This window comes from Ahaetulla prasina, chromosome 15 (assembly GCF_028640845.1).
Source record: "Ahaetulla prasina isolate Xishuangbanna chromosome 15, ASM2864084v1, whole genome shotgun sequence".
Classification (NCBI taxonomy): Eukaryota; Metazoa; Chordata; class Lepidosauria; order Squamata; family Colubridae; genus Ahaetulla; species Ahaetulla prasina.
Genome location: NC_080553.1, coordinates 6,270,374 through 6,296,120, shown reverse-complemented (window position 1 = coordinate 6,296,120; position 25,747 = coordinate 6,270,374). Strand labels below are relative to the sequence as shown.

Sequence of the window (25,747 nt, the reverse complement as noted above, 5' to 3'; positions counted from 1 at the left end):
GAAACTAATCAAGGAGAGAAGCAACTTAGAACTAAGGAGAAATTTCCTGACAGTCAGAACAATCAATAAGTGGAACAACTTGCCTGCAGAAGTTGTGAATGCTCCAACAATGGAAATTTTTAAGAAAATGTTGGATAGCCATCTGTCTGAAATGGTGTAGGGTTTCCTGCCTCGGCAGGGGGTTGGACTAGAAGACCTCCAAGGTCCCTTCCAACTCTGTTATTATGTTATGTTATGTTAAATCTCGATAAAGAAGAATCTGTGAAATTCAGCCTTGGAAACAATCACTTTCAATCCAGACAGCTATCAAAGATGAGACCTTGAAAGGATATTCCTCTTTTCTTGATTTGCACAGCTGTACTATGTATTTCTTCCATTAGACGAAGGATGGAGGGATAGATGGAGGGATAGATGGAAGGAGGGAGGGTTAGACGGATGGATGGATGGATGGATGGCTTGAATGTACATGTGATAGGTGATCCTACTTCATAAATACACGTGATCCTGCTTCATAAATTTAAAAGGTCGGATTGTAATTTATTCATGCCCTCTTTCTAGGCATCTGTAGAAACCATGTTGTTTTCGAGCAAGTCATGATGTCATAGCTCAAATGACATGCATTTCACTAATCAATGATCTCATAACACCAATGAAGTCAATTGTCTCCTGGCAGATGCTCAGGCTGCGGTGTGGCTCAGGCTGTAAGAAGCCTGTTATTAAAACACAGCTGCCTGCAATTACTGCAGGTTCTAGTCCCACCAAGTCCAAGGTTGACTCAGCCTTCCATCCTTTATAAGGTAGGTAAAATGAGGACCCAGATTGTTGGGGGGGCAATAAGTTGACTTTGTAAATATACAAATAGAATGAGACTATTGCCTTATACACTGTAAGCCACCCTGAGTCTTCGGAGAAGGGCGGGATATAAATGTAAATTAAAAAAAAAAAAGCTCTCTTGAATTCCTTTTTGGAATGGAAGATAGGATAGGATAGGATAGGATAGGATAGGATAGGATAGGATAGGATAGGATAGGATAGGATAGGAGGATAGGATAGGATAGGGAGGGGGAGGAAGGGGAAGAGGGGAGAAAGAAGGAGAATGAAGTGGAGTGGAGTGGAGTGGAGTGGAGTGGAGTGGAGTGGAGTGGAGTGGAGAGGAGAAGAGAAGAGAAGAGAAGAGAAGAGAAGAGAAGATTTTTATTGGCCAAGTGTGATTGACACATGAGGAAAATGTCACTAGTGCCATTTCTATAAGCTAGAAATCCAAACAGTTTTATGTGACTAAAACAAGATGGAAACCTGCTTAAGGTGCATTGCCTAAATAACCAAAGGATGTTTCCCTCTATAAATGGATCAATTACCTTAGTAAGCTGATTAACAGATGAAAGCAACTCAGTAAGGTTGATTTAAAAAAAAATGGGGGGAAATTACCTCTTTAAATTAGGAAATGGCCTGAATAAGCGGATTAAGGGACGAAGAAAAATTACCTCAGTCAGATTGTAGGCAGTATTTGCTGTGAGAGATTCGTTAGGCATGGCATTTGAAATGTTTTTCAGGTAGTCCAACACGACATATGGGTCCTGGATGCTACGTTTTCCCTCTGTGAGATTAATTATGATGGATTGGTAGGCATTTACGGAAAGCTGTAAGCATAAAATAACAAGGCACTGAAAGGCGCTTCTTCTCTTCATGAGTGATCATCATTGAAATAAAACATCCTTTTCTTCAACAATGGCACTGACTCAACATTGATCAAGGACATGAGCCTCTTCTTTGACCTAAAGATACATTTACTAGATAATTATTTTTATTTTGTGTACTTTTATTTTCAGGATCCGGGCTGACAAGGAAATCTAGTCTGCCTGGAGGTCCTCCCTCCGAAATTCAACTAGCTGGATAATTATTGCATTCAGTTTATTTTACAAATATTCTGTCTGCCCTTCCAAGCCATCAATAAAATGTGACAGGTGGTTTCTGCTTTAAATGGAATAAAATGCAATTCAGATGCTGGGGGAACCCAATTTCTTAACTCAAACTTCTATTACAACGTTTCCTTTGAGTCAAATTAGTCCATTTCTGTCATCACTTCTCATCATTTCTCATCACTGTCAAATTAGCTCATTTCTCTGACTGACCCAACTTGGAAGAAGGTTTTAATCTCACAACGTCCAATAGTTACTTCTGTTTTCCTTTCAGCTCCTATCTACAACTCTGAACCTGGGCGTCTCTGGAGCAAGTCCATCACCTTAACTACCACACTACAATATGTACAAATTATGCATTTTAGAGAAAGAAGCATGCAAATATGGAAAGACTAAGTCAAACCAAACACAGTATGTTCAGCTTTTGAGGCATTTTTTTTTTCAATTCATAGATGGATCCAGAAATGGAGTGGAACATAAATGGGAAACATAACTTGGCACAGATTTTGACCTCAAAATTAAGCTTTACATGAAGATCAAAACTTGTAGGTTACTTTTCTCCTCCTTACTTCAGTTGGCTGGAAACTTGGAATGATATAACCTTTTTCCAGCCTCTAACATAAGCAACATGGCAATGCCATGGAAAGAATTTAAGGAATGCACGTACCACGGGAACTGTGGCCATTGTTTGCCATCCCCAGGGAGATGTCGAAGGGAGCTGAGACTGGTTACCTAGAAACCACAAGGAGAAACATTAACCATTACTTTCCCCTTGGGTACAGAGAACTGGGGTGGGGGGGATATAATCCAGGGTAAAATTTGGTGCTATTCAGAAGAAGAGTTGCATGGCTGAATGTGAGACTGTCTAACATTCTTCCCGGGGGTGAAATACAGCAGGTTCTGACAGGTTCTGGAGAACCGGTAGCGGAAATTTTGAGTAGTTCAGAGAACCGGCAAATACCACCTTTGGCTGGCCCCAGAATGGAGTGAGAATGGAGATTTTGCAGTATCCTTCCCCTGCCATGCCCACCAAGCCACGCTCGCCAAGCCACGCCCACAGAACCAGTAGTAAAAAAAAATGAATTTCACCACTGAAATGGATGCATTAAACAATTCACTTTGGTATCCAGAGAATGCCACTGAAAATGCAAAGCCTCATGTAAATATCTGGGCTGGCTTGTTCCTTGTGGGAAACAGCTTCTTGAGAAAAGTGTTTTGAGTATTATAACAATTCCAACGGAGGCCACAGTTTAGCAAAAGGGATAAATCATTTCCTTTCAGGAAAACCAAATTGAATCCCTAGCTTTTTCATCTGTGAGTAGATGATGGGGATGTGAGGGGGGAGGTTCTACCATAAAATTATACTGTTAGTATAATTTACTAACCAGGAATTATACCGGGAACGATGGACTAATAATCTGATTTTGTATAGGTTGTCAGAAGCTACTACAAAGCTCTTCTAACCTCTAGATCCATGATGGCGAACCTATGGAACATGTGCCACAGCTGGCACACAGAGTCCGCTCTGTGGGCACATGAGCCATCGCCCAGCTCAACTCTACTGTGCATGCTCCTCCCACCAACCAGCTGATTTTTTGGGATGCACGGGTGGAGGGGCACATGCAGGAGATGTGTGCGCATGCACAGGGGTGGTTGTGCACATGCACGGGGAGATGGAGGTCATGCACGCATGTGCAGGAGGCAGGGCAGAGCATGGGGGGTGCAGGGTCCCCCCCAGCCTGGTTTTGGGCCCAGGAGGCTGCAGGGAGACTGGAGGGGGGTTGCGTGCACATGTGGGGGGCGGGGGGGCAGGAGCTTGCACGCATGTGCAGGGGGCACGTTCCATTATGGGTGCTGACACACCCGCGCGCTGTCAAGCTTGCACTTTTTTTTTTAATTGAAAAAGTTTTACAACAACAATTAAATTTTCCTCCTCCCCCTCCCTCCTTCCCCCCTCCCTCCAAAACCCCCCTCCCTCCCCTCAAGCGTGCACTTTTGGTACATGCCGGGGAAAAAAGGGTTAGCCATCACTGCTCTAGATACTAAATGAGGTGATGTTCTCTCTTAAAATGAGGATTAGTAATCTCTTAATGTTTTTAGGCTGTCTCTTATCTTATCTAGCCTTTGCAAAAATCTTGGTTAAGATTTCCTGACTCGGTGGAAATCCTCCCGTCGTATCACTGAGGACTTTGAGCATTCCTTTCAAGGTTCAAGCGAGACAAGATATTTAACTCCAGACTTTGTAATTGTTGTGTCTTGCCCGCTCTCACCGCAGCCGGGGCCTTCTTATCTGCTTCCGAACGCTGAGGAATGTCCTAGTATGCCTCCCGGCCCCAGCCCTGGCTCCATGCCCAGACAGGCTGAGGAGGAGGAAGCACCTCCTGGCCCCAGCCCTGGCTCCATGCCCAGACAGGCTGAGGAGAAGGAAGCACCTCCCGGCCCCAGCCCTGGCTCCATGCCCAGGCAAACGGAGCAACTAGACCCCTCCCCCTCCCCACAGCATGTGAGCCTGAGGGAGGTCAATTACCAACAGCTGCCAACTGGAGTGACCCTCGCTTCAGAAGAGTTGATAGATGGAGGCAACAAAAGGAAGGGAGGGGCAGGCCTGGATAAGTGCTGAGTCATGGAGCCACACCCCATGGCCTATATAAAGGATCTGCTTTCTGGCATTCTCTGAGTCAGGCAAAGTCTAAACATATCTTGCTGAAGTCACTTTCTGGTCTCCTGCCTGCCCTGAGGACTTTGCTAGGACTTTGGCAGAGCTGCAGAGGCACGCCTGATTCGGATTTCCCTGACCCGGCCGTCAGCGGAGGAGTGGGACACGACAGAAACTTACCGATAGCAGCTGTGAAATATTGCTTGATCTCATTGGCGGTGAGCACTCGTTCCCACATGATGAATTCATCAAAGGCGCCCTGGATGTAGCGTTTCCCTTGATGGCCTTCGGAGCCCATCAACAAGTTGGAATTGGAGTCCCCATAGTTGTAGACATTTTGCCCATGAGGATCAACGTTCTTCAAAGTCCCGTTGATGTAGACTTTCAGGCCCTCTTTAGATTTCCAAGTAAACAGGACATGAGTCCAATGGGGACCTGAAAACCAGCGGTTATGGTGAGGTTCAGTCCTGTCTCCACTCTCCCCTTTAAGTAATAAGTGATCCTTGGCTCCATTTCTCGAGAAAGGTATAGTTTACTAAAGGTCAAGTGGATAACAGTAAAGGAAAGGCCAGGACTGAGGTTCGTGTGTGCCAAAACTTTAGGTTTAACTTTCCCTTTCTTGGACACATCCCCCGCATTGTCCAATCAGTTTATTTTATTTTTATTTATTTATTTATTTGTCAAACACAACAGTATATATAAGCATAAGCATGAAATAACCACACAAATTGAATACAACCAAAGGGAACATTAGGATAGGAACGGTAGGCATGCTGGTGCTCTTATGCAGGCCCCTTACAGACCTCTTAGGAATGGGGTGAGGTCAATAGTAGATAGTCTTTGGTTAAAGCTTTGGGGATTTTGGGAAGAGACCACAGAGTCAGGTAGTGCATTGCCGGCATTAACGACTCTGCTACTGAAGTCATATTTTCTACAATCAAGATTACACATTAAGTCTAAATCTATTGTGTGCTCGTGTATTGCTGTGGTTGAAGCTGAAGTAGTCTTCAACAGGAAGGACATTGTAACAGATGATTCTATGAGTTAAACTCAGGTCATGTCGAAGGCGGCAGAGTTCTAAATTTTCTAAGCCCAGGATTTCAAGTCTGGTGGCATAAGGTATTTTGTTGTGATCAGAGGAGTGGAGAACTCTTCTTGTAAAATATTTCTGGACACACTCAATTGTATTAATGTCCAAAATGAAGTGTGGGTTCCAGACAGGCGAGCTGTATTCGAGAATTGGTCTAGCAAATGTTTTGTATGCTCTGGTGAGTAGTGTAATCTTTCCGGAAAAGAAGCTACGCAAGATTAAGTTTACAACTCTTAAAGCCTTTTTGGTGATGTAGTTGTTTTTGAAACAGCCTCTCGGAATGCAGGTTGTCTTGCAACTGCAGTCTCTCACCCGGGAAATGGTCTTGAGAGGCTTTCTCCAACCAGTATGGTCCCAATCAACACTTTCCCTTTCCTCAGAAGTCTTCCCATTCTCTCTTTCCCCCTCCCTCCAGGATTTATGGCAAACTGGCGCCGAACACAGGAAAATGCAGATGTGAGGTGACCGTTCCGACAGGTGATGTCATTGTAATAGTATGGGAGAACGACTTTGGCAGACAGGAGGAAGACCAGAAGGAAAATCTGAAGACTAGGCAATGGTCTAGATCAGGGATGGCGAACTTTTTCGGCACCGAGTCGTGCACACTCATTGGGGCCGTGCTCCGGAAAAGCCGAACTTCAGCTGGCCTGCATGCATGGGCAGGCCGGTTTTCAGCACTGCTGCACGCGCGAAGGGATCACACTCTGGAAAAGCTCAGCTTCTGGGTTCTGGCATGTATGCCGCACGTGCAAAGTACAGCTGATCGTCATGTGCACATGCATGCCAGAAACCCAGAAGACAAGCAGGCAAGGCCAGGCGTGCCAGGGGACATGGCTTCGCGTGCCACTTTGGGCATGCGTGCCATAGGTTCGGCATCAGGGGTCTAGACCAGAAGCAGCTGAATCTGCAGAAGAAATAAGGGCATGGGAAATGTCCCAGGCAGGACCCACCCTAGTTTCTTGGGCTGTGTAAGGAGAAGGGGGAGAGAGATCCTTTTAGACTTGCAAGATCCCCTTAATGTAACCTCACAATAAGTAGCAGAAACCAACAGTGGGTTTCTTGTCTTCCATAGTTAAAGTGTTTGGTGACCTGAGTAATTTTGACAGCTCAATTACTTTTTGTTGTTTTTAAGAATATTGCTAATGCCACCTGAATCAGACTGCTCAGTTCTCCATTGATATATAACGATAATTACGTATAAATGATTATGAATGCGGCAGTTTTCCAAAGGAGTCAGTGCATTTATTTCTACCCACTTTCAATTAAGCTATTTAATTTTGCAGCTCTTGTGTTATTTTTTCTGCTCCGGAGCTGTGGTGGCACAGTAATTAGACTGCAATATTGCTGGCTGACTCTGCCCACTGCTAAGAGTTCGATCCTGACCGGCTCAAGGGTCATTTCCAAGGTCGGTAAAGTAAGGACCCAGACTGTTGGGGGCAATATGTTGATTCTGTAAACCGCTTAGAGAGGGCTGTAAAGCACTATGGAGTGGTATATAAATCTAAGTACTATTGCTATTTAAAGACTTTCTGGCCTATAAATACATTGGCTTTTGATCAAATATCATAGCTCAGGGTTACCCAGCCTCGGCAACTTTAAGATGTGTGGACTTCAATTCCCAGAATTCCCTAACCAGAATGCTTGGCTGAGGGATTTGGGAGTTGAAGTCCACTGCAGAAACACTGCCGTATCAATTAATTAAGTAATTAATTGCTACTAATTAGTACTTATTAATTAAGCTATTAATAAGCAAAGATGATTAGGGGACTGGGGACAAAAACATATAAGGAACGGTTGCTGGAATTGAGCATGTCTAGTTTAATGAAAATAAGAACATGATAGCAGTGTTCCAATATCTCAGGGGTTGCCACAAAGAAGAGGGGGTCAAGCTATTTTCCAAAGAACCTGAAGGCAGGACAAGAAGCAATAGGTGGAAACTAATCAAGGAGAGAAGCAACCTGGAATTAAGGAGAAATTTCCTGACAGTGAGAACAATTAACCAGTAGAACAATTTGCCTCCAGAAATTGTGAGTGCTCCCTCAGTGGAGTTTTTAAAGAAGAGATTGGACAACCATTTATTTGAAATGGTATAGGGTTCCCTACTTGAGAGAGGGTTGGACTACAAGACCTCCAAGGTGCCTTCCAACTCTGATATTCTATTCTATTTTGTTCTGTTCTACAGGTAATTCTAATTCTAATCTAATTCCATTACCGTTCTGTTCCGTTCTGTTCCATTATGTTCCCTATTCTATTCTATTCTATTCTATTCTATTCTATTCTATTCTATTCTATTCTATTCTATTCCATTCCATTCTTTCCACTCCACTCCACTCCACTGTATTCCATTCTCTTCTCTTCTCTTCTCTTCTCTTCTCTTCTCTTCTCTTCTCTTCTCTTCTCTTCTCTTCTCTGGTATTGGTTACCACCTTTAAAGCGCTCCATGGCTTAGGACCGGGCTATCTACGGGACCGTCTACTGCCGGCCTCTATCTCCCATCGTCCGGTACGTTCCCACAGAGAGGGACTCCTCAGGGTGCCGTCAGCCAAACAGTGTCGACTGGCGGCCCCCAGGGGCAGGGCCTTCTCTGTGGGGGCTCCGACCCTGTGGAACGAACTTCCCCTCGGACTTCGACAATTACCTGACCTTAGGACCTTTCGCCGCGAACTTAAAACTTATTTATTTCGTATGGCTGGACTAGCCTGATTTTTATCTCTAAATTTTAATTGAATTTATGGGTTTTGAAAGTTTTATAATTTTATGCGGGAGTATGTTATTTTAACATTTGGGCAAATTTAAATTAGTTTTTTAAGGGATGTTTTTAACTATTGTGTGTATCTGTATTTTATCTGCCTGTTCACCGCCCTGAGTCCTTCGGGAGAAGGGCGGTATACAAATTAAAATATTCATATTCAAATATTCATATTCTCTTCTCTTCTCTTCTATTTTATATTATTCTATTCTATTCTGTTCTGTTCTGTTCTGTTCTGTTCTGTTCTGTTCTATTCTATTCTATTCTATTCTGTTCCATTCTATTCTTTCAATGAATGAGTGCATCTTAGGAGGAAAAATACCTGGCGAAATGAAACTTGCTGTCCACTTCTTGGACGTCTGATGATTGAAAATTTCCACGGAGCCTTTGTGTTCGCCAAAGAAGACTTTAAATCTATTAGAAAGCACCTGATCCCGGTATACCGGGACAGGCTTCAGCCGATACCCCTGAGTCTTCCAGAAAAAGGAAAAAGTTAAACCTAACAGAAGCAAAAGACACAGAACAAGGATTGTCAGATGCACCTTTTAGACCTGGAGAAAAATATATAATCATACAACTTGAGAGAAATACATACAGGCAGTCCTTGACTTACAGCCACAACTGAGCTCAACATTTCTCTTGCTAAGTGAGACATTCGTTAAGGGGAGCTTGGCCCCATTTTAACGACCTTTCTTGCCACCGTTGTTAAGTGAATCGCTGCAGCTGATAAGTTAGTAATCCGGTTGTGTAAGTGACTATGGCTTCCCTATTGACTTTGCTTGTCAGAAGGTCATAAAAGGGGATCAGATGACAAAAGGAGGAGGAGGAGGAAGACTGTGGGGAAGGGGGAAGAGGAAGACCAAGTGGAGGAGGATATGATGGAGATGGGGATGGAGATAAAGGAGGAGGAGAAAAAGGAGGAGAAGGAGAAGGAGGAAGAGGAAGAGGAGGAGGAGGAGGAGAAGAAGAGGAGGAGGAGGAAGGAGGAGGAGGAGCAGGAGGAGGAGGAGGAGGAGGAGGAGGAGGAGGAGGAGGAAGACTGGGGGGAAGGGGGAAGAGGAAGACCAAGGGGGGGAGGATATGAGGGAGAGGGGGATGGAGATAAAGGAGGAGGAGAAAAAGGAGGAGAAGGAGAAGGAGGAAGAGGAAGAGGAGGAGGAGGAGAAGAAGAAGAGGAGGAGGAGGAAGGAGGAGGAGGAGGATGAGGAGGAGGAGCAGGAGGAGGAGGAGGAAGACTGTGGGGAAGGTGGAAGAGGAAGACCAAGTGGAGGAGGATATGATGGAGATGGGGATGGAGATAAAGGAGGAGGAGGAGAAGGAGGAGGAGGAGAGGAGGAGGAGGAGAAGAAGAAGAAGAGGGGGAGGAGGAGGAGGAGGAGGAGGAGGAGGAGGAGGAGGAGGAGGAGGAGGAGGAGGAGGAGGAGGAAGACTGTGGGGAAGGGGAAGAGGAAGACCAAGTGGAGGAGGATATGATGGAGATGGGGATGGAGATAAAGGAGGAGGAGAAAGGAGGAGAAGGAGAAGGAGAAGGAGGAAGAGGAAGAGGAGGAGGAGAAGAAGAAGAGAGGAGGAGGAGGAGGAGGAGGAGGAGGAGGAGGAGGAGGAGGGGGAGGGGGAGGAGGAGGAGGAGGAAGACTGTGGGGAAGGTGGAAGAGGAAGACCAAGTGGAGGAGGATATGATGGAGATGGGGATGGAGATAAAGGAGGAGGAGAAAAGGAGGAGGAGGAGAAGGAGGAGGAGGAGAGAAGAAGAGGAGGAGGAGGAGGAAGGAGGAGGAGGAGGAGGAGGAGGAGGAGGAGGAGGAGGAGGAGGAGGAGGAGGAGGAGGAGGAGGAAGACTGTGGGGAAGGGGAAGAGGAAGACCAAGTGGAGGAGGATATGATGGAGATGGGGATGGAGATAAAGGAGGAGGAGAAAAGGAGGAGAAGGAGAGGAGAAGGAGGAAGAGGAAGAGGAGGAGGAAGAAGAAGAGGAGGAGGAAGGAGGAGGAGGAGGAGGAGGAGGAGGAGGAGGAGGAGGAGGAGGAGGAGGAAGAGGAGGAAGACTGTGGGGAAGGGGGAAGAGGAAGACCAAGTGGAGGAGGATATGATGGAGATGGGGATGGAGATAAAGGAGGAGGAGAAAAAGGAGGAGGAGGAGAAGGAGGAGGAGGAGGAGGAGAAGAAGAGGAGGAGGAGGAGGAGGAGGAGGAGGAGGAGGAGGAGGAGGAGGAGGAGGAGGAGGAGGAGGAGGAGGAGGAGGAGGAGGACAGGGAGAAGAACATGGCTATCAACTTTATTTCCAATAATTGCTGTTCAAGCATACAGTATATAAACTGGCCAACATAAACTCCACAGGGATTTTTTTAAAGAAAAACAACTCTATGCTATGTTCATACTAAGAGAAAAAAGCCACCTTAAATTATCCCGATCAGGACCAGACCAGGAGGCTAAAAAACACAATTGGCAGCAGTTGTCTGTTCAATGGGCATTCAATGAATCTGGTTTCCCTACTGACTTTGCTTATCGGAAGAGATTCCATGACCCCAGGACACTGCAACCGTCATAAATATGAGTCAGTGGCCAAGCGTCCGAATTTTGATCATGTGACCATGGGGATGCCGCAAAGGTTGTCAGTCTGAAAAGTGGTCATGAGTTACTTTTTGAAGAGGCAAGTGGACTTTCTGGTTTTTCTTTGAAGACGTTTTGCTTCTCATCCAAGAAGCTTCTTTCAGCTTTGACCGGATAGTGGGGAATGGAAGGATTTATATTCTCGGTCATTCAGGTCATGGTTGTCCCGAAGGTTCTTTGGTCCATGGTCGTCCATGACCTGGTCATCCAGGATGGCTGAGAATCTCTACAGACGTTTAGCTATACAATTTGGGATGAACCTCCTTCGAATGGTGTGGGAATAGGGATGGATTTCCAGAGGAAAAATTGCAGACTGCAGGAACCAGGAGCACCACTCAGGTGACCCTGAGGACACAGATAAATCTCCAAGTGGCCTCAGGGACCCTCGAAAACAGGGGTCTCCAACCTTGGCAACTTTAAGCCTGGAGGACTTCAACTCCCAGAATGCAAAGCTAACTGGGGCATTCTGGGAGTTGAAGTCCTCCAGGCTTAAAGTTGCCAAGGTTGGAGACCCCTGCTCTGAAAGGATGCAAATGACCAGCTGTCTGCAAGGAGTATCAATCCTTCCATTCCCCCACCATCCAGTCAGAGCTGAAGAAGCTTCTTGGATGAGAAGCGAAACGTCTTCAAAAGAAAAACCAGAAAGTTCAGTTGCCTTCTGGAAAGGAAAAGAAAAAGCACCTTTGGGATGACCATGACCTGGATGACTGAGAATCTCCGTAGATCTCTAGAAGGAGGGTTAGCACTCAGGGATTATTATCGCCACCCATCGTATTTCTGGATATCGATTCCAAGACCATTAGCGTTGCTGCAGTGGTTAGAAGGCAGCATTGCAGGCAAATTTTGCTGACTGCAAGAGGTCCGATACTTAGGGGCTCAAGGTTGACTCAGCCTTCCGTCCTTCCGAGGTGGGTAAAATGAGGAGAGACCCAGATTGTTGGGGGCAATGGGCTGACTCTGTAAACCGCTTAGAGAGGGCTGTAAAGCATTGTGAAGCAGTATATAAGTCTAAGTGCTGCTGCTATTGTTCTTTCTTTACTTCCTTCCTTCCTTCCTTCCTTCCTTCCTTCCTTCCTTCCTTCCTTCCTTCCTTCCTTCCTTCCTTCCTCCCTTCCTCCTTCTATGGCGCACAGTGTTAGAATGTAGTATTGCAGGTTAATTCTGCCGACTGCTAGGAGTTCAATCCTCATCGGTTCAAGGTTGACTCAGCTTTCCATTCTTCTGAGGTGGGTAAAATGAGGACCCAGATTGTTGGGGGCAAGAGGTTGACTCTGTAAACTGCTTAGAGAGGGCCGTAAAACACTGTGAAGTGATCTATAAGTCTAAGTGCTGCTGCTATTGTTCTTTCTTTACTACCTTCCTTCCTTCCTTCCTTCCTTCCTTCCTTCCTTCCTTCCTTCCTTCCTTCCTCCCTCCCTCCCTTCCCTTCCCTTCCCTTGCCTCCTTCTATGGTGCACAGTGTTAGAATATAGTATTGCAGGTTAATTCTGCCGACTGCTAGGAGTTCAATCCTCATCGGTTCAAGATTGACTCAGCTTTCCACCCTTCCGAGGTGGGTAAAATGAGGACCCAGATTGTTGGGGGCAAGAGGCTGACCCTGTAAACCGCTTAGAGAGGGCCGTAAAACACTGTGAAGCGGTATCTGTCTAAGTGCTATTGCTATTGTTCTTCCTTTTCTTCCTTCCTCCCTCCCTCCCTCCCTCCCTCCCTCCATTCCTTGGTGCACAGTGGTTAGAATGCAGTATTGCAGGCTAATTCTGCCAACTGCCAGCAGTTCGCTTCTGACCAGCTCAAGGTTGACTCAGCCTTCCATCCTTCCTAAGTCAGTAAAATGTGGACCCAAATTGTTGGGGGCAATATGCCAACTCTGTAAACCATTAGAGAGGGCTGTAAAGCAGTGTGAAGCGGTATATATGCCTAAGTGCTAAATTCTATTATAAGGTTTTAATTGGAGAGAAATTTACTCCCTCATCATCTCAGGGGAGATCACCGTGGATTAACAAGGCTGCTTTAACTTTAAAAGTAAATTCACTGGATGTTAGCCTGGATCTTGATAGAAGCAAGTAGATGCAGATCCTTAGAGAGATATTCCATGCTCAGAGCCAGCCCTTGTTCTTATCCAGCAAAGTTTATAACTTGGCCCATAAACAAGATAAGATAGTCCTAAGGGGAAATGCCTTGATGATATATTAAGACAGATCCAAGGGGAAGAGATTACAATCCACAGAGGAAACCGCTAAACCAAACCATTAGCTGTAAACTCTGGATGGACTCTATCTGGGGAATTCCCAATCCTAGGGCCATTATTTTAAGCCCGTGGTTAGTTACAGTCGTAAACAAATATGCATAATTTATTCAGCAGGCTGCTTTGCCATTTCCTAAGCAAATAATTTGGATGTAAACCCTTACGAACCATTTGCATAACCGCTAATGCCTGGAAGAGATTTTATGATTCCCTTAAAATGTGGCTCAGAGAAATGTGTTTCTCCCGCCTTCCCCTTCCAGTCGCGTTGCTAAGATAAAACTAATGAAATAAAATAGGAACATATATCGAAAACCACGGCGATGGGGATAATCTCCTACTAACCTTCAGGCTCACAGAATTCTTGGTTAATAATGCAAGAGTTTTGATTATTTCCGAAAAGGAGAAAGGTTGCTCCCTTGATGTTTGGGATATAAACACCTTTGTTTACAATTCCTTCTACGATATCTAAGGAAGAAAAAAAGGGAGGAAAAAACATTACAAGATGGAGCTTTTAAGATTTTTTGGGTTGGCCTCAACACTTAGAAGGATGACCAGAACAATTTTGCTGATATTTTTTTTCCCACCCAACACCAGGAATCCTGTCAAAGATGCTTTTTTCAAAAGGCAACTAGTCTGTTTTTTTCCAAGAAGAAAAAGGAGGAGGAGGAGAGGAAGAGGGGGAGGAGAAAGAGAGGAGGAGGAGAAAAAGAAGAGGAGGAGGAGAAGAGGAGGAGGAGGAGGAGAAAGAGAGGAGGAGGAGAAGAAGAAGAGGAGGAGGAGGAGAGGAAGGGAGGAGGAGGAGAAAGAGAGAAGGAGGAGGAGGAGAGGAGGAGGAGAAAGAGAGGAGGAGGAGGAGAAGAGGAGGAGGAGGAGGAGAAGAAGAGGAGAGGAGGAGGAGAAGAGGAGGAGGAGGAGAAGAAGAGGAGGAGGAGGAGAGAGAGGAGGAGGAGAAGAAGAAGAGGAGGAGGAGAGGAGAGGAGGAGGAGGAGGAGGAGAAGAGGAGGAGGAGGAGGAGGAGAGGAGGAGGAGAAGAGAGAGGAGGAGAAGAGGAGAAGGAGGAGGAGGAAGAAGAGGAGGAGGAGGAGGAGGAGAGGAGGAGGAGGAAGAAGAGGAGGAGGAGGAAGAGAGGAGGAGGAGAAAGAGAGGAAGAGGAGAAGAAGAAGAGGAGGAGGAGGAGAAGGAGAGGAAGAGAGGAGGAGGAGGAGAAAGAGAGGAGGAGGAGGAGAAGAAGAGGAGGAGGAGGAGAGGAAGGGAGGAGGAGGAGGAGAAAGAGAGGAGGAGGAGGAGGAGGAGGAGGAGAAGAGAGAGGAGGAGGAGAAGAAGAGGAGGAGGAGAAAGAGAGGAGGAGGAGAAGAAGAAGAGGAAGAGGAGGAGAGGAAGGGAGGAGGAGGAGGAGGAGGAGGAGGAGGAGGAGGAGGAGGAGGAGGGTATGGGTCTTCTGCTTGACTAGAAGACCTCCAAGGTCTCTTCCGGCTCTATTCTGAATTGAAGAAGAAGAAGACCTTTCACTTTTCATCCAAGAAGCTCCTCCAGTTCTGACTGAAAGTGAAGAAGAACTGATGAAGCTTCTTGGATGAGAATCAAAACTTCTTTTTCCTCAAGGAAAAAGCAGTCCAGTTGCCGTTTGAAAAAACAAAACAAAAAAAGCACCTTTGGGACAACTATGACCTAGATGACTAAGAATCTCCAGAGACACCAGGAATCATCCTTCTTCTTCTAGCCATTCATGAGGAGCCATTCCCAAATTGAGGGGGCAGTAATGTAAAGGTAAAGGTTCCCCTCGCACATATGTGCTAGTCATTCCCAACTCTAGGGGGCGGTGCTCATCTCCGTTTCAAAGCCGAAGAGCCAGTGCTGTGAGAAGATGTCTCTGTGGTCATGTGGCCGGCATGACTCAATGCCAAAGGCGCACAGAACGCTGTTACCTTCCCACCAAAGGTGGTCCCTATTTTTTCTACTTGCATTTTTTACATGCTTTCGAACTGCTAGGTTGGCAGAAGCTGAGACAAGTCACGGGAACTCACCCCATTACACGGCGCTAGGGATTCGAACCGCTGAACTGCCGACCTTTCAATCGACAAGCTCAGCGTTTTACCCACTAAGCCACCGCGTCCCTTTTCACAGTGTCCCTTCACAGTGACATGGAGAATGCCAAAAGTCATATGTTAAACCGAATGGCCAAACTTGAGAAATAGAAAAGGATTGTCTAGAATTCTCACCTACGGTCGCGGAGAAGTTAGAGTAGGCAGAATCATTGGTATAAACAAAAGTAGAATTATGGTAATGAAGCACAGTGAAGCTGTGGGATCTTAGCGCTGCATGAGAGAAGAAAGAAAACAAACAAAAAAAATGGAATGGAAAAGCAACACCATGAATTATATGCAGGGTGGATATGAGTCAATCAACCAGATCATGTCTCTCAATCAACTTCAGTGCAACATGTCAAAAGTCCTACCTTCCTGGGTTATTGCTAGAAAGGAGCTAGCTAAAATGGAAAATTAGATTGTCCTATCTGAAGAAACAATGGCTCTTTTAAAAAAAAAATAGAATCTCACACATAGACAAGGAGAACATAGACTTAATAATAACAACAAGAGTTGGAAGGGACCTTGGAGGCCTTCTAATCCAACCCCCTGCCCAGGCAGGAAACCCTACACCATCTCAGACAGATGGCTATCCAACATTTTCTTAAAAATTTCCAGTTTTGGAGCATTTACTACTTCTGCAGGCAAGTTGTTCCACTTACTAATTGTTCTAACTGTCAGGAAATTTCTCCTTAGTTCTAAGTTGCTTCTTTCCTTGTTCAGTTTCCACCCATTGCTTCTTGTTCTACCCTCAGGTGCTTTGGAGGACAGCCCGACTCCCTCTTCTTTGTGACAACCCCTGAGATATTAAGATAACTTAATATCTTAACTGAGACTTAAGATAACTGAATCCTTCTGGTTTAACCAGCTCCTCATGGGTGGGGAAGAATGATTATTCTCCAACTCCTAAAGCAGGGGTCTCCAACCTTGGTCCCTTTAAGACTTGTGGACCTCAACTCCCAGAGTTCCTCAGCCAGCTTTGCTGGCTGAGGGACTCTGAGAGTTGAAGTCCACAAGTCTTAAAGGGACCAAGGTTGGAGACCCCTGTCCTAAAGACTTGATTCTACCAAGCAAAGATGTTGGGGTTTTCAAGATCACTCATGTTCATATCATCTAAGCCCATTTTTGGTGGAAGGACTTTAAGTTAACAATTGAATATCTTTTGGACATTAAAGTCCAACGTATGACACCATATCACTCCAGCAAGAGCTGGGAAACACCTGGAAACCAGAATTTGGGATCCATTAGACTTTCTGGTGGTTGTTGGAGCCAACATTCTAGAAGTTGCTGTTCAACAACATACTGAGTACCATCCATTCTTCGTCTCCAATGTAGACAATACTTATCTAGAACCCACTGAGAATTCAATTCGTCCTAAAACTTCTTAAGCTTTCTTCAAACCCCTCCCAATCTTCGGGAGTAATATTACAGAGCAGACACTTCCTGAAATATCTGTCTTACAAAAATAATATTATGAAGCTAAAGATTTACTTGGAAAGAAGATCCTCTGGACTAGTGGTGAAATCCTCCACGGATCACCACTAATTTCCTGCCCGTGCATTCGCGGTGCACACCAAATGTGTGCTGTGTGCATGCATGCCCTATGCATGCCAAAAGCACACTGCACATGTGCATGTGCAGTACACACCAAAAGCACATTGCACGCGCATGCACAATATACATCAAACACATGCTTTGCCCGAACCGGTAGGGTTTTTTTTACTACCAGTTCGCCCGAATCGGTGCGAACTGGTAGCATTTCACCCCTGCTCTGGACCTTGATAAATTAAAACCAGGTTTAGTATGCATGTGTGAACTGTTTGCAAATGGAAAAATAAACACTATGGTCACATAACAATCAGTACCCATCACTTAAACCATCTGAAATAGAAGGAATTGTTGCTAATGGATTGAGAATCTTCCATTTATGTTCCATGATCAATCACTGTTAAAGCCTTTTACAGTTTATGCTAACAAAAAAATTATACTGGATATTCTGTTCGGCAAATCTTTTGTTGCAGCAAAAGGACAACATGAGTATCGTACGGGGATTTTGTCTGGAAGCCAAGTTGAAAATACCAATCTCTGCAAAAAGGCAGGCCATTGAGAGAGAGAGAAAACTGGAACTGGCTTTATGAAAGTGCCAAACACAAACACACACAATGAATAAACATGGTAGGCAAAATTAACAATGGTTCAAGGATCAATGAATGACAAAGGCATAGCGAACAGCATGAATGCTTGATGGAAAGACATGACAAGGACGGGAAGAAATACCAATGGATGATCTTGCCCAAAGCTGTAGAGATGCACAATTTGGAGTGCAATATCACCACCAGGGATGGGTAATCTCTGGTAACAATGGACCAAATCTTCTTCATCTCTAGGGTCAATTTTATTGCCAAAACATAGCAGGCAGTCCAATCTCAAGAGCGCTCAGAAATAACTCAAGTGGTTTGCATGGAAGACCACAACTGTCTTGGAACCATCTGACCTAAAGATACATCTACGGGAAAATAGTTACATGGAATACAACATATAGGTTGATATAACACATATATTTGAAACTAAATGGTCCTTGCTGTTCTTCCCTCTCCACCAGCCAACTCCACCAGCATTTTCTATCATGAAGCAAAAAAATTTTTGCCTGAGAGATAGTTTTGACATATGGAAAAGGGGGTAAGGAAAGGTGGTTGAATCCCATTTCTTCAGGGCAAAATGGTATTCCTACAGCAGAGATCTTGCACTGTCTGATGTTTTTGACTTTCACAAAAATCATAATTTGTGAAGTCCTTGGTGTTCTCTGAGCTTAGTTGTTTTCTTGCAGTTTCATTACCCAGCTACTTGGCAATAACACCAGTGCTTGAAGGGAGTGGGGATTGTGGAGAGGAGAAGGAGGAGGAGGAAGAGGAGGAGGAGGAGGAGGATGTGATCTTGGTGCTCTCTGAACTTGGTGGTTTTCTTGTTTCTTAGTTGGGTCATGAAATATCTGCCTGAAACAACCAAGCTCAGAGAGGACCAAGGACCCCAAAGTTCAACATTGAGCTACAAATATTCTTTTCTGTCAGTATTATATATTATCCTTGGAGACCATCCTTCTTCAGTCTACCTCCGTCTGTGTCCTTTAATTCATGGATTCCTTCTACGGTGTCCAGAGGCCAATAATGCGATGCTTGAGCGAGAACACGGAAACCTATCAAGAAAGTAAGCAGGACCGAAGTCATCCACTTTGTGGGAACTCAAACAATTGCCAGTTATTTCTCATATTTATTTTCCTTTCCCCTCTGCTTTTCACTTCATTTTTGCTTCTCTTGGGTTAAATTTTAAATTGAAAAATCCTCGGGACACGGACCTGAAGATGGGAGAAAGTATCCTCTCTTCCTCTGTTTTTAACTCTGATAAGATCAGTTGAGGTAGACTATTTTTTGAGAAAATTCTAAGCATCTCCTATCCCACCCAGCAAATTACTGAAGGTCTTTGGCTTTTCAAAGAACCGTTCTAGGAAGGGAGGTGACAATTAAGGTTGGAGACTCTGGAAAGAGTTCAGAAAGAGCAACAAAGATGATTAGGGGCCTGGAAGCTGAAACATATGAAGAATGGTTGCAGGAATTGGATATATCTAGTATGAGCTGTGGTGGCACAGTGGTTAGAGTGCAGTACTGCAGGCTACTTCTGCTGACTGCCTGTTGCTAGCAGTTCGGCAGTTCAAATATCACCAGCTCAAGGTTGACTCAGCCGTCCATCCTTCCGAGGTCAGTAAAATGAGGACCCAGATGGTTGGGGGCAATAGGCTGATTCTGTAAATCGGTTAGAGAGGGCTGTAAAAGCACTGTGAAGCGGTAGATAAGTGCCATTGCTATTGCCCTTCCTTCCTTCCTTCCTTCCTTCCTTCCTTCCTTCCTTCCTTCCTTCCTTCCTTCCTTCCTTCCTTCCGGGGCAATACACAAGCAATTAAAAACAAGCAACCAGCATTATTCAAAATGTATGCAAAACAAATCAAAAACAAAAACAAAAACTGTGCGCTGCATGCCAAACATGCATAAACAATACACAAAGCTCCAACAGGTCACCAAAAGCTTCAAGGAAGAAACATACTGTGTAGCGCAGCGGTTAGAATGCAGGCTAACTCTGCCCACTGTCTTCAATTCGATCCTGACCGGCTCAAGGTTGACTCAGCCTTCCATTGTTCTGAGGTGGGTAAAATGAGGACCCAAATTGTTGGGGGCAAGAGGCTGACTCTGTAAAACTGCTTAGAGAGGGCTGTAAAGCACTGTAAAGTAGTATATAAGTCTAAGTGCTATTGCTATAATGAAAAGAAGGACTAAGAGTGACATGATAGTAATATCTAAGTTCTCCTGCCATGACCAGTCCATCTTTAGCCAATGCAACGTCGCTGAGGTGTTTTGGGAAACGCTGAGGTATTTAGGCTGCTGAAATTCCACACTCAGGGCAAATGGCCTTGAAGAAGCCTGGCACAAACCAGATTCCACACCGCTCTGTTCTTCTTCAGCTATTCCCTCCCCCTCTCTAATTCCTACCTCTGAAGCAAACAGATTTATTGCCCATGTGTCCCCCAGTTTCCCTCTCCTTTCCCCATTGCTTTGATGGCAGAATGCCAGCAAGGCGCCAAGCCGAAGATGCTGGTTCTGACACCTAATGCTAGACACTGATCTGGCTCACCCTAAGTGAAACTTCCCTGAGCATTGTATTGTAGGCAAAGTCTCTGATTTTCCAGCCAACGTGGAAGTGGTCCTTGGTCCGATACATTTGGAGACCACCAGGCTGGAGAAAGACGCATGTGTGAATATGGTAAGGACTGAACATGGGGACTTTGCCTCAGCAGGCAAAAATTGGATCAACTTCAGATCTTCCTTCTGCTCTGCTACCAAGTTACAGTCCTTCTACTCAGCACTGAAAAAGAACCCAACCCTAAGAAGGAGAGATTATACAGCAGTAGCTGTGAAAGCTAAAGATGCCGTATAAACACTCAAGCACACAAGTGTTAAACCAACAAAGTGCAATAGAAATCTTGAGCTGGTAAAAAGAAGCAGAAAATAATACATCTTTGCTCTTAGGTGTTCAATGAGAAACCTGCGTGGTTATAATAACGGAATACACTGCTATAGGAGAGACGTCAAAAAAAGTGCATATTGTCTCTCCAAAAACTCCTGTAAAAAATTTCTTACTTCCTTTTTGATTTCTTCTTTTAATTTTTGAATCTGAGCTGAAGACATTTCAGCTGAAATTTCAAAGTTTTTAATAACTTTTGGCACTATTTGCTTAAAGGCCATTTTAGCTTGTGATTGTTGGTTATAATACCCGGTATTTGCTCTGGGAAGTCTGGGGGAAGGGGAGGAGGGGGAAGGGGAAATGATACATGGATTGATTATTAATGTACAGTAATTTTTGAAGATATGAAATTAAAAAAAAAAATTTAAAAAAAAAAAGGTGCATATTGTCAAGGCTCTGGTTTTCCCAGTTGCAATGTATGGCTGTGAAAGTTGGACCATAAGGAAGGCTGAGCACCAAAGAATTGAGGCCTTTGAACTCTGGTGCTGGAGAAGACTCCTGCAAAGCGATCCAACCGGTCAGTCCTAGAGGAGATCAATCCTGACTGCTCTTTAGAAGGCCAGATCCTGAAGAGGAAACTCAAATACTTTGGCCACCTAATGAGAAAGAAGGACTCCCTGGAGAAGAGCCTAATGCTGGGAAAGATTGAGGGCAAAAGAAGAAGGGGCCAACAGAGAACGAGGTGGCTGGATGGAGTCACTGAAGCAGTCGGCATGAGCTTAAATGGTAGAGAACAGGAAGGCCTGGAGGAACGTTGTCCATGGGGTCGCAATGGGTCGGACACGACTTTGCAACTAACAACAACAGGAAACAAGGAGGAAGGAGGTAGCACCCATCATCCCCCAACATTCAGCATCCTGGCTGGGGCTAATTGGAGTCTGACTCCAGCAACATCCAGTTCACTACAAGCTTCTCAACTTTGCTTAAAAAACAGTGGGCTTCCTGAAATGAATATTTTTAGCCTGCCCCTTAAAATGATCCACATATGTAATAGATTCTCCTTAAATTTTGGCTTTATTGCTTGCTCACTTCCTGGCAACTCAGAAGGGAGTGAGGCCAGGGATAGAAAGCTGGCCAAAAATATAGTTATGGATTAAAAGGGAAAAAAAGAAAGAAAGAAAGACTGTAATTAAGTAGCACCAACGATGGTGCAATGAAAGTGTGCTTCCAAAGCATTTCAGAAATCTTGTAAAAATGCAGGTCTCCAGTTCTTATAAACCACATTTTCTCTCTCTCTCTCTGATGTTTGGACCCCTCCCTTGATTTATGGAGACCAATGCCTACGAGGTAGGAAGTGAAGTGGTTAGACAGATCCTCTTTCAATTAAAATAGGGATCATTAGTCATCATTTAGATTTAAAAACAAAGCTAGCTATATGCTTGGGAACAGAGTAAAATAACAGAATAACAGTTGGAAGGGACCTTGGAGGTCTTCTAGTCCAACCCCCTGCTCAAGCAGGAAACACTAGACCATTTCAGAGAAATGGATATCCAATCTCTTAAAAATCTCGAGTGATGGAGGACCCACAGCTTCTGGAGGCAAGCGGTTCCACTGGTTAACTGTTTTCACTGAGAAACTGAAAATTTCTCCTTAGTTCTAAGTTGCTTCTCTCCTTGATTAATTTCCATCCATTACTTCTTGTTCTGCCTTCAGCTGGTTTGGAGAATAGCTTGACTCCCTCTTCTTTGTGGCAGCCCCTCAAATATTGGAAGACTGCTGTCATGTCACCCCTAATTCTTCTTTTCATTAAACTAGACATACCCAGTTCCTGTAACCGTTCTTCATATGTTTTAGTCTCCAGTCCCCTGAAAGCTATTTCAACTTCTTGTAAGTGCTTATCATGAAAAAAAAATAGTAATTCTTGGTTTAGGGAATTTAGGGAAGGGAGAAAAGGCTAGTAATTTTCATGAGAAAATTCAGTATTACCGGATTCTAACATCATCCGATCTCAAAATTAGAAGCTCACATTACCTAATGGTTGAACTGGCTGCAAAGTGAATCATTTTTATAAACCCGCATTCCCTTTTATTTATTGTAAAAATCAAACTGAGATAGCAAGAGAAAGCAGACTTTCAGACAAGTCAGTTTAAAGCTGCATTGGAAAAGAAAAGCCTTTAAAATATATTAATACTTTGCTATTTAGCATCAGGAGGATCCAGAATGGAAAATTTAAAAATAACTCCATGGTGATGATTGCCAAAATTGTTTGGCCAGATGGATGGAACTCATGGGAGACAGAAAAGCCAGGTACGGTTCAGCCACACCTGAAAAATTACCAGTTCGCCATTCCTGCTTTAAAACTAATTCTAGGATATGTTTGCTAGCATTAACAGTTCCTTCATTTTTCTTGTGTTAGGACTATCTCAGGTTGCTTAGTCTGCCAATCGTCCAATCTTTGCATAGCTGCCTAACTTACACTGTGGTTGAGTAGAGAGTTGAACTCACAGCTCCTGGTAGATTAGCACTGCCAGTACATCCCTATTTTTGGAGACCTTCTTAAGAACTTCCAAATTTCTCCTTTGTTGACTCCCAAGCCCTAAGAACAAAGCCCCCCTGTTTTGAAGAGACCCAACACCAAGTGTTGACATCCCAGCCAATGCGACCTTCTCAACGCTATTTCTTGCTGCATTTGATGTTCCCCACCTCAAGTGATGGGATTCAGCCAGTTTGCATCACTTCGGGAGAACCGGTTGTTAACTTTCTGAGCAGTTTGGCAAACTGGTTGTTGGAAGAAATCATTAGGGCAGAGAACCGGTTATTAAATTACTTGAATCCCACCACTGACCTCAACCATATATCTAAGCATGCTTTTGCGGGAAATGGGGAAGACAAAGGAAAGGGATGCAGCAATTGTAAAGGTTTTCAAAGTTTCGAGATAGCAAAGATTCCTTACCGGGATGTTTTTGTGGCCAAGTATGAGTCCTGTAAACCTGCATATTAAAAATACATAACAGATATGTGAATAGGATTCAGCGCAGCAAAGGTTTCCAAAGAAGAGAGGATTTTTTAAAAATTAAAAATAAACACCACAAGTTTTCGAGACCATTACCTGAAATAAAATCCACAAAAAGAGATAGCAAAGTTGCACCAGCCAATTTGCCATGATCCTTCGTCTCATTCAAACCAGAAAACACGCTGGGATGAAATCTCAGGTCACGGTAATCATAATATCATTAATAATAAAACTTCCAGTTCTCCATCATCATCTGGTCGTCTTCTCTTTTTTTTTCCAAAGGGTATTTTCTAATCATCCATACAAGCCCATTCCGTCGACTGGTTTGTGGGAGGTTGGGGGGGGGCGAAAGGAAACGAAACCCAACTTTTCCCTGAGGTCTAAAAATTTAAGGTTTCAAAATGTGGAGTCCTTCCGTGGCTGATAAATCCATTCCAGGAAAAGAAAAGAAAAAGGAAGAGGAATAATGAAGGGGGTGGGGGGTGAAGTGAATAAACTTGGGATGATTACAAATGCAAGCTTCTCTTCTCCAACTTTCGCCAACGGCTTTGCCTTTTTAGATTTGTCTTCATTTGATCAGATGTCACTGGGTGGAAATGGAATTTGGCTTGCTTTCACACCCACAAAAAAAAGAGAGAGAGAAAGAGAGGAGAAGGTGCCTTGGAGAGTAAAGATTTTAAATATTTCTTCTTTGGGGCAAAGAGAGGGAGGGATTTTGTGGTGAGAGGTTGTTTGTTCTTGGGAAAACCTGACCGTCTCAGGGATACACACCTCTAGCCCTCGTCCTGACGGAGTGCAGAGCAAAACCAAAGTGATGTCAGACTTTCTCCTCAAACTTTGTCCCATTTGGGTATTCTATTTATATCACATTACCAACAAGTATCTTCCTCTTCTGGGTCCTAGCACCAGTCAGTTAGAAAGAACAAGATTCAGAAGATGTGAAGATAGCCAGGGAAGTAAAACAAAAAACAAAAACAGAGACATAGACATAGACATAGAGAGAAGGAACCAAGAGGAAGCTTAAGGTTTTATACATCAATGACTTAGAGGTGAGGTAATATCATTTCTTTGATATGAAAGAGATGCTGAGACTTAATAGCTTGATAATAATAATAAGTTGCATTAACAGAGGGATACAATCAAGATCAAGGGAGGTACTAATACCACTCTATAAAGCCTTAGTAAGACCACACCTAGAATCCTGCATCCTGTTTTGGTCACCACACTATAAAAATGATGTTCAGATTCTAGAAACAATGCAGAGAAGAGCAACCAGGATGATCAGGGGACTGGAGGCTAAAACATACGATGAACGGTTGCAGGAACCAGGCATGGCTAGTCTAGTGAAGAGAAGGACCAGGGGAGACATAATAGCAGTCTTCCAATATTTGAGGGGCTACCACGAGAGGAGGGGGTCAGGCTATTTTCCAAAGCACCTGAAGGCCAGACAAGGAATAATGGATGGAAACTGACAAAGGAGAGATTCAACCTGGAAATGAGGAGGAACTTTCTGACAGTGAGAACAATCAACCAAGTTGCCTTCAGAAATTGTGGGAGCTTCATCACTGGAACCTTTGAAGAAGAGACTGGACTGCCATGTGTCAGAAATGGTGTAGGGTCTCCTGCTTGGGTGGGGGGTTGGACTAGATGACTTACAAGGTCCCTTCCAACTCTGTTAATCTGTTATCAATAACTCTGGAAAGAATGCAGAGAAGAGCCACAAAGATGATTTGGGGGCTGGAGACTAAAACATAGCAATGAATAATTGTGGCAACTGGGAATGTCTTGCCTAATGAAGAGGAGGACTAGGAGGTGATACCACCGTTGTCTTCCAATACTTGAGAGGGGCTGTCACAGAGAAGACAGGGTCAATTTCTTTTCCAAAGTCCTTGAGGCCATGACAAGAAACAATGGGTGGAAATTCTTCAGAGGTAGATCCAACCTTGAACTAAGGAGAAATTTCCTGACAGTGAGAACAATTAACCAGTGGAGCAGCTTGCCTTCAGAAGTTGTGGATGCTCCATCACTGCAGGTTTTTTTTTTATTAAAAAAGTTTTCCCTCTCCCTTTCCCCCTCCACCCCACCCTTCCCTCCACCCCCCCCACAGGACTTCCCAGAGCAGAATACAGATTATTGCATCTATCAATCATAAGCTAAATTACACCAATAAACCATAATCCATAATCTCTCCTCTCCCTTTAAAACCTTAACTCCCCTTTCCCTTATAAACAAATACATTAGTACAATACAATTCTTACAATCACTCTTAAACTATTTAACACTTCAATCTAAAATTTGGCTTAAATGTAGTCGATCCTATTTTTCATTCCAGTATATATCTTCCTTGTATATTCATTGAGTACATTAAAGTT

At 44.2% G+C, this 25,747-nt stretch overlaps 1 protein-coding gene across 5 annotated transcripts in view; it reads right to left on the bottom strand.

Moving 5' to 3' along the window:
* Positions 1–24,203, bottom strand: part of ADGRD1 (adhesion G protein-coupled receptor D1) — a 185,938-nt gene extending 161,735 nt beyond the window's left edge. The window contains exons 1-9 of one of the 5 annotated variants that reach the window (XM_058158392.1): positions 23,472–24,203; positions 23,316–23,352; positions 18,462–18,545; positions 15,488–15,583; positions 13,611–13,733; positions 8,737–8,913; positions 4,756–5,010; positions 2,587–2,651; positions 1,485–1,640 (exon numbers count right to left, since the gene is read on the bottom strand). In XM_058158392.1, the coding sequence (XP_058014375.1) occupies positions 1,485–1,640; positions 2,587–2,651; positions 4,756–5,010; positions 8,737–8,913; positions 13,611–13,733; positions 15,488–15,583; positions 18,462–18,545; positions 23,316–23,352; positions 23,472–23,540 (1,062 nt within the window). In that variant the 5' untranslated portion in view covers positions 23,541–24,203. The remainder of the gene's footprint in view (positions 1–1,484; positions 1,641–2,586; positions 2,652–4,755; positions 5,011–8,736; positions 8,914–13,610; positions 13,734–15,487; positions 15,584–18,461; positions 18,546–23,315; positions 23,353–23,471) is intronic. The other 4 variants (XM_058158388.1, XM_058158389.1, XM_058158390.1 and 1 more) reach the window with 4 other exon arrangements.
* Between the last annotated feature and the right edge of the window lie 1,544 nt (positions 24,204–25,747).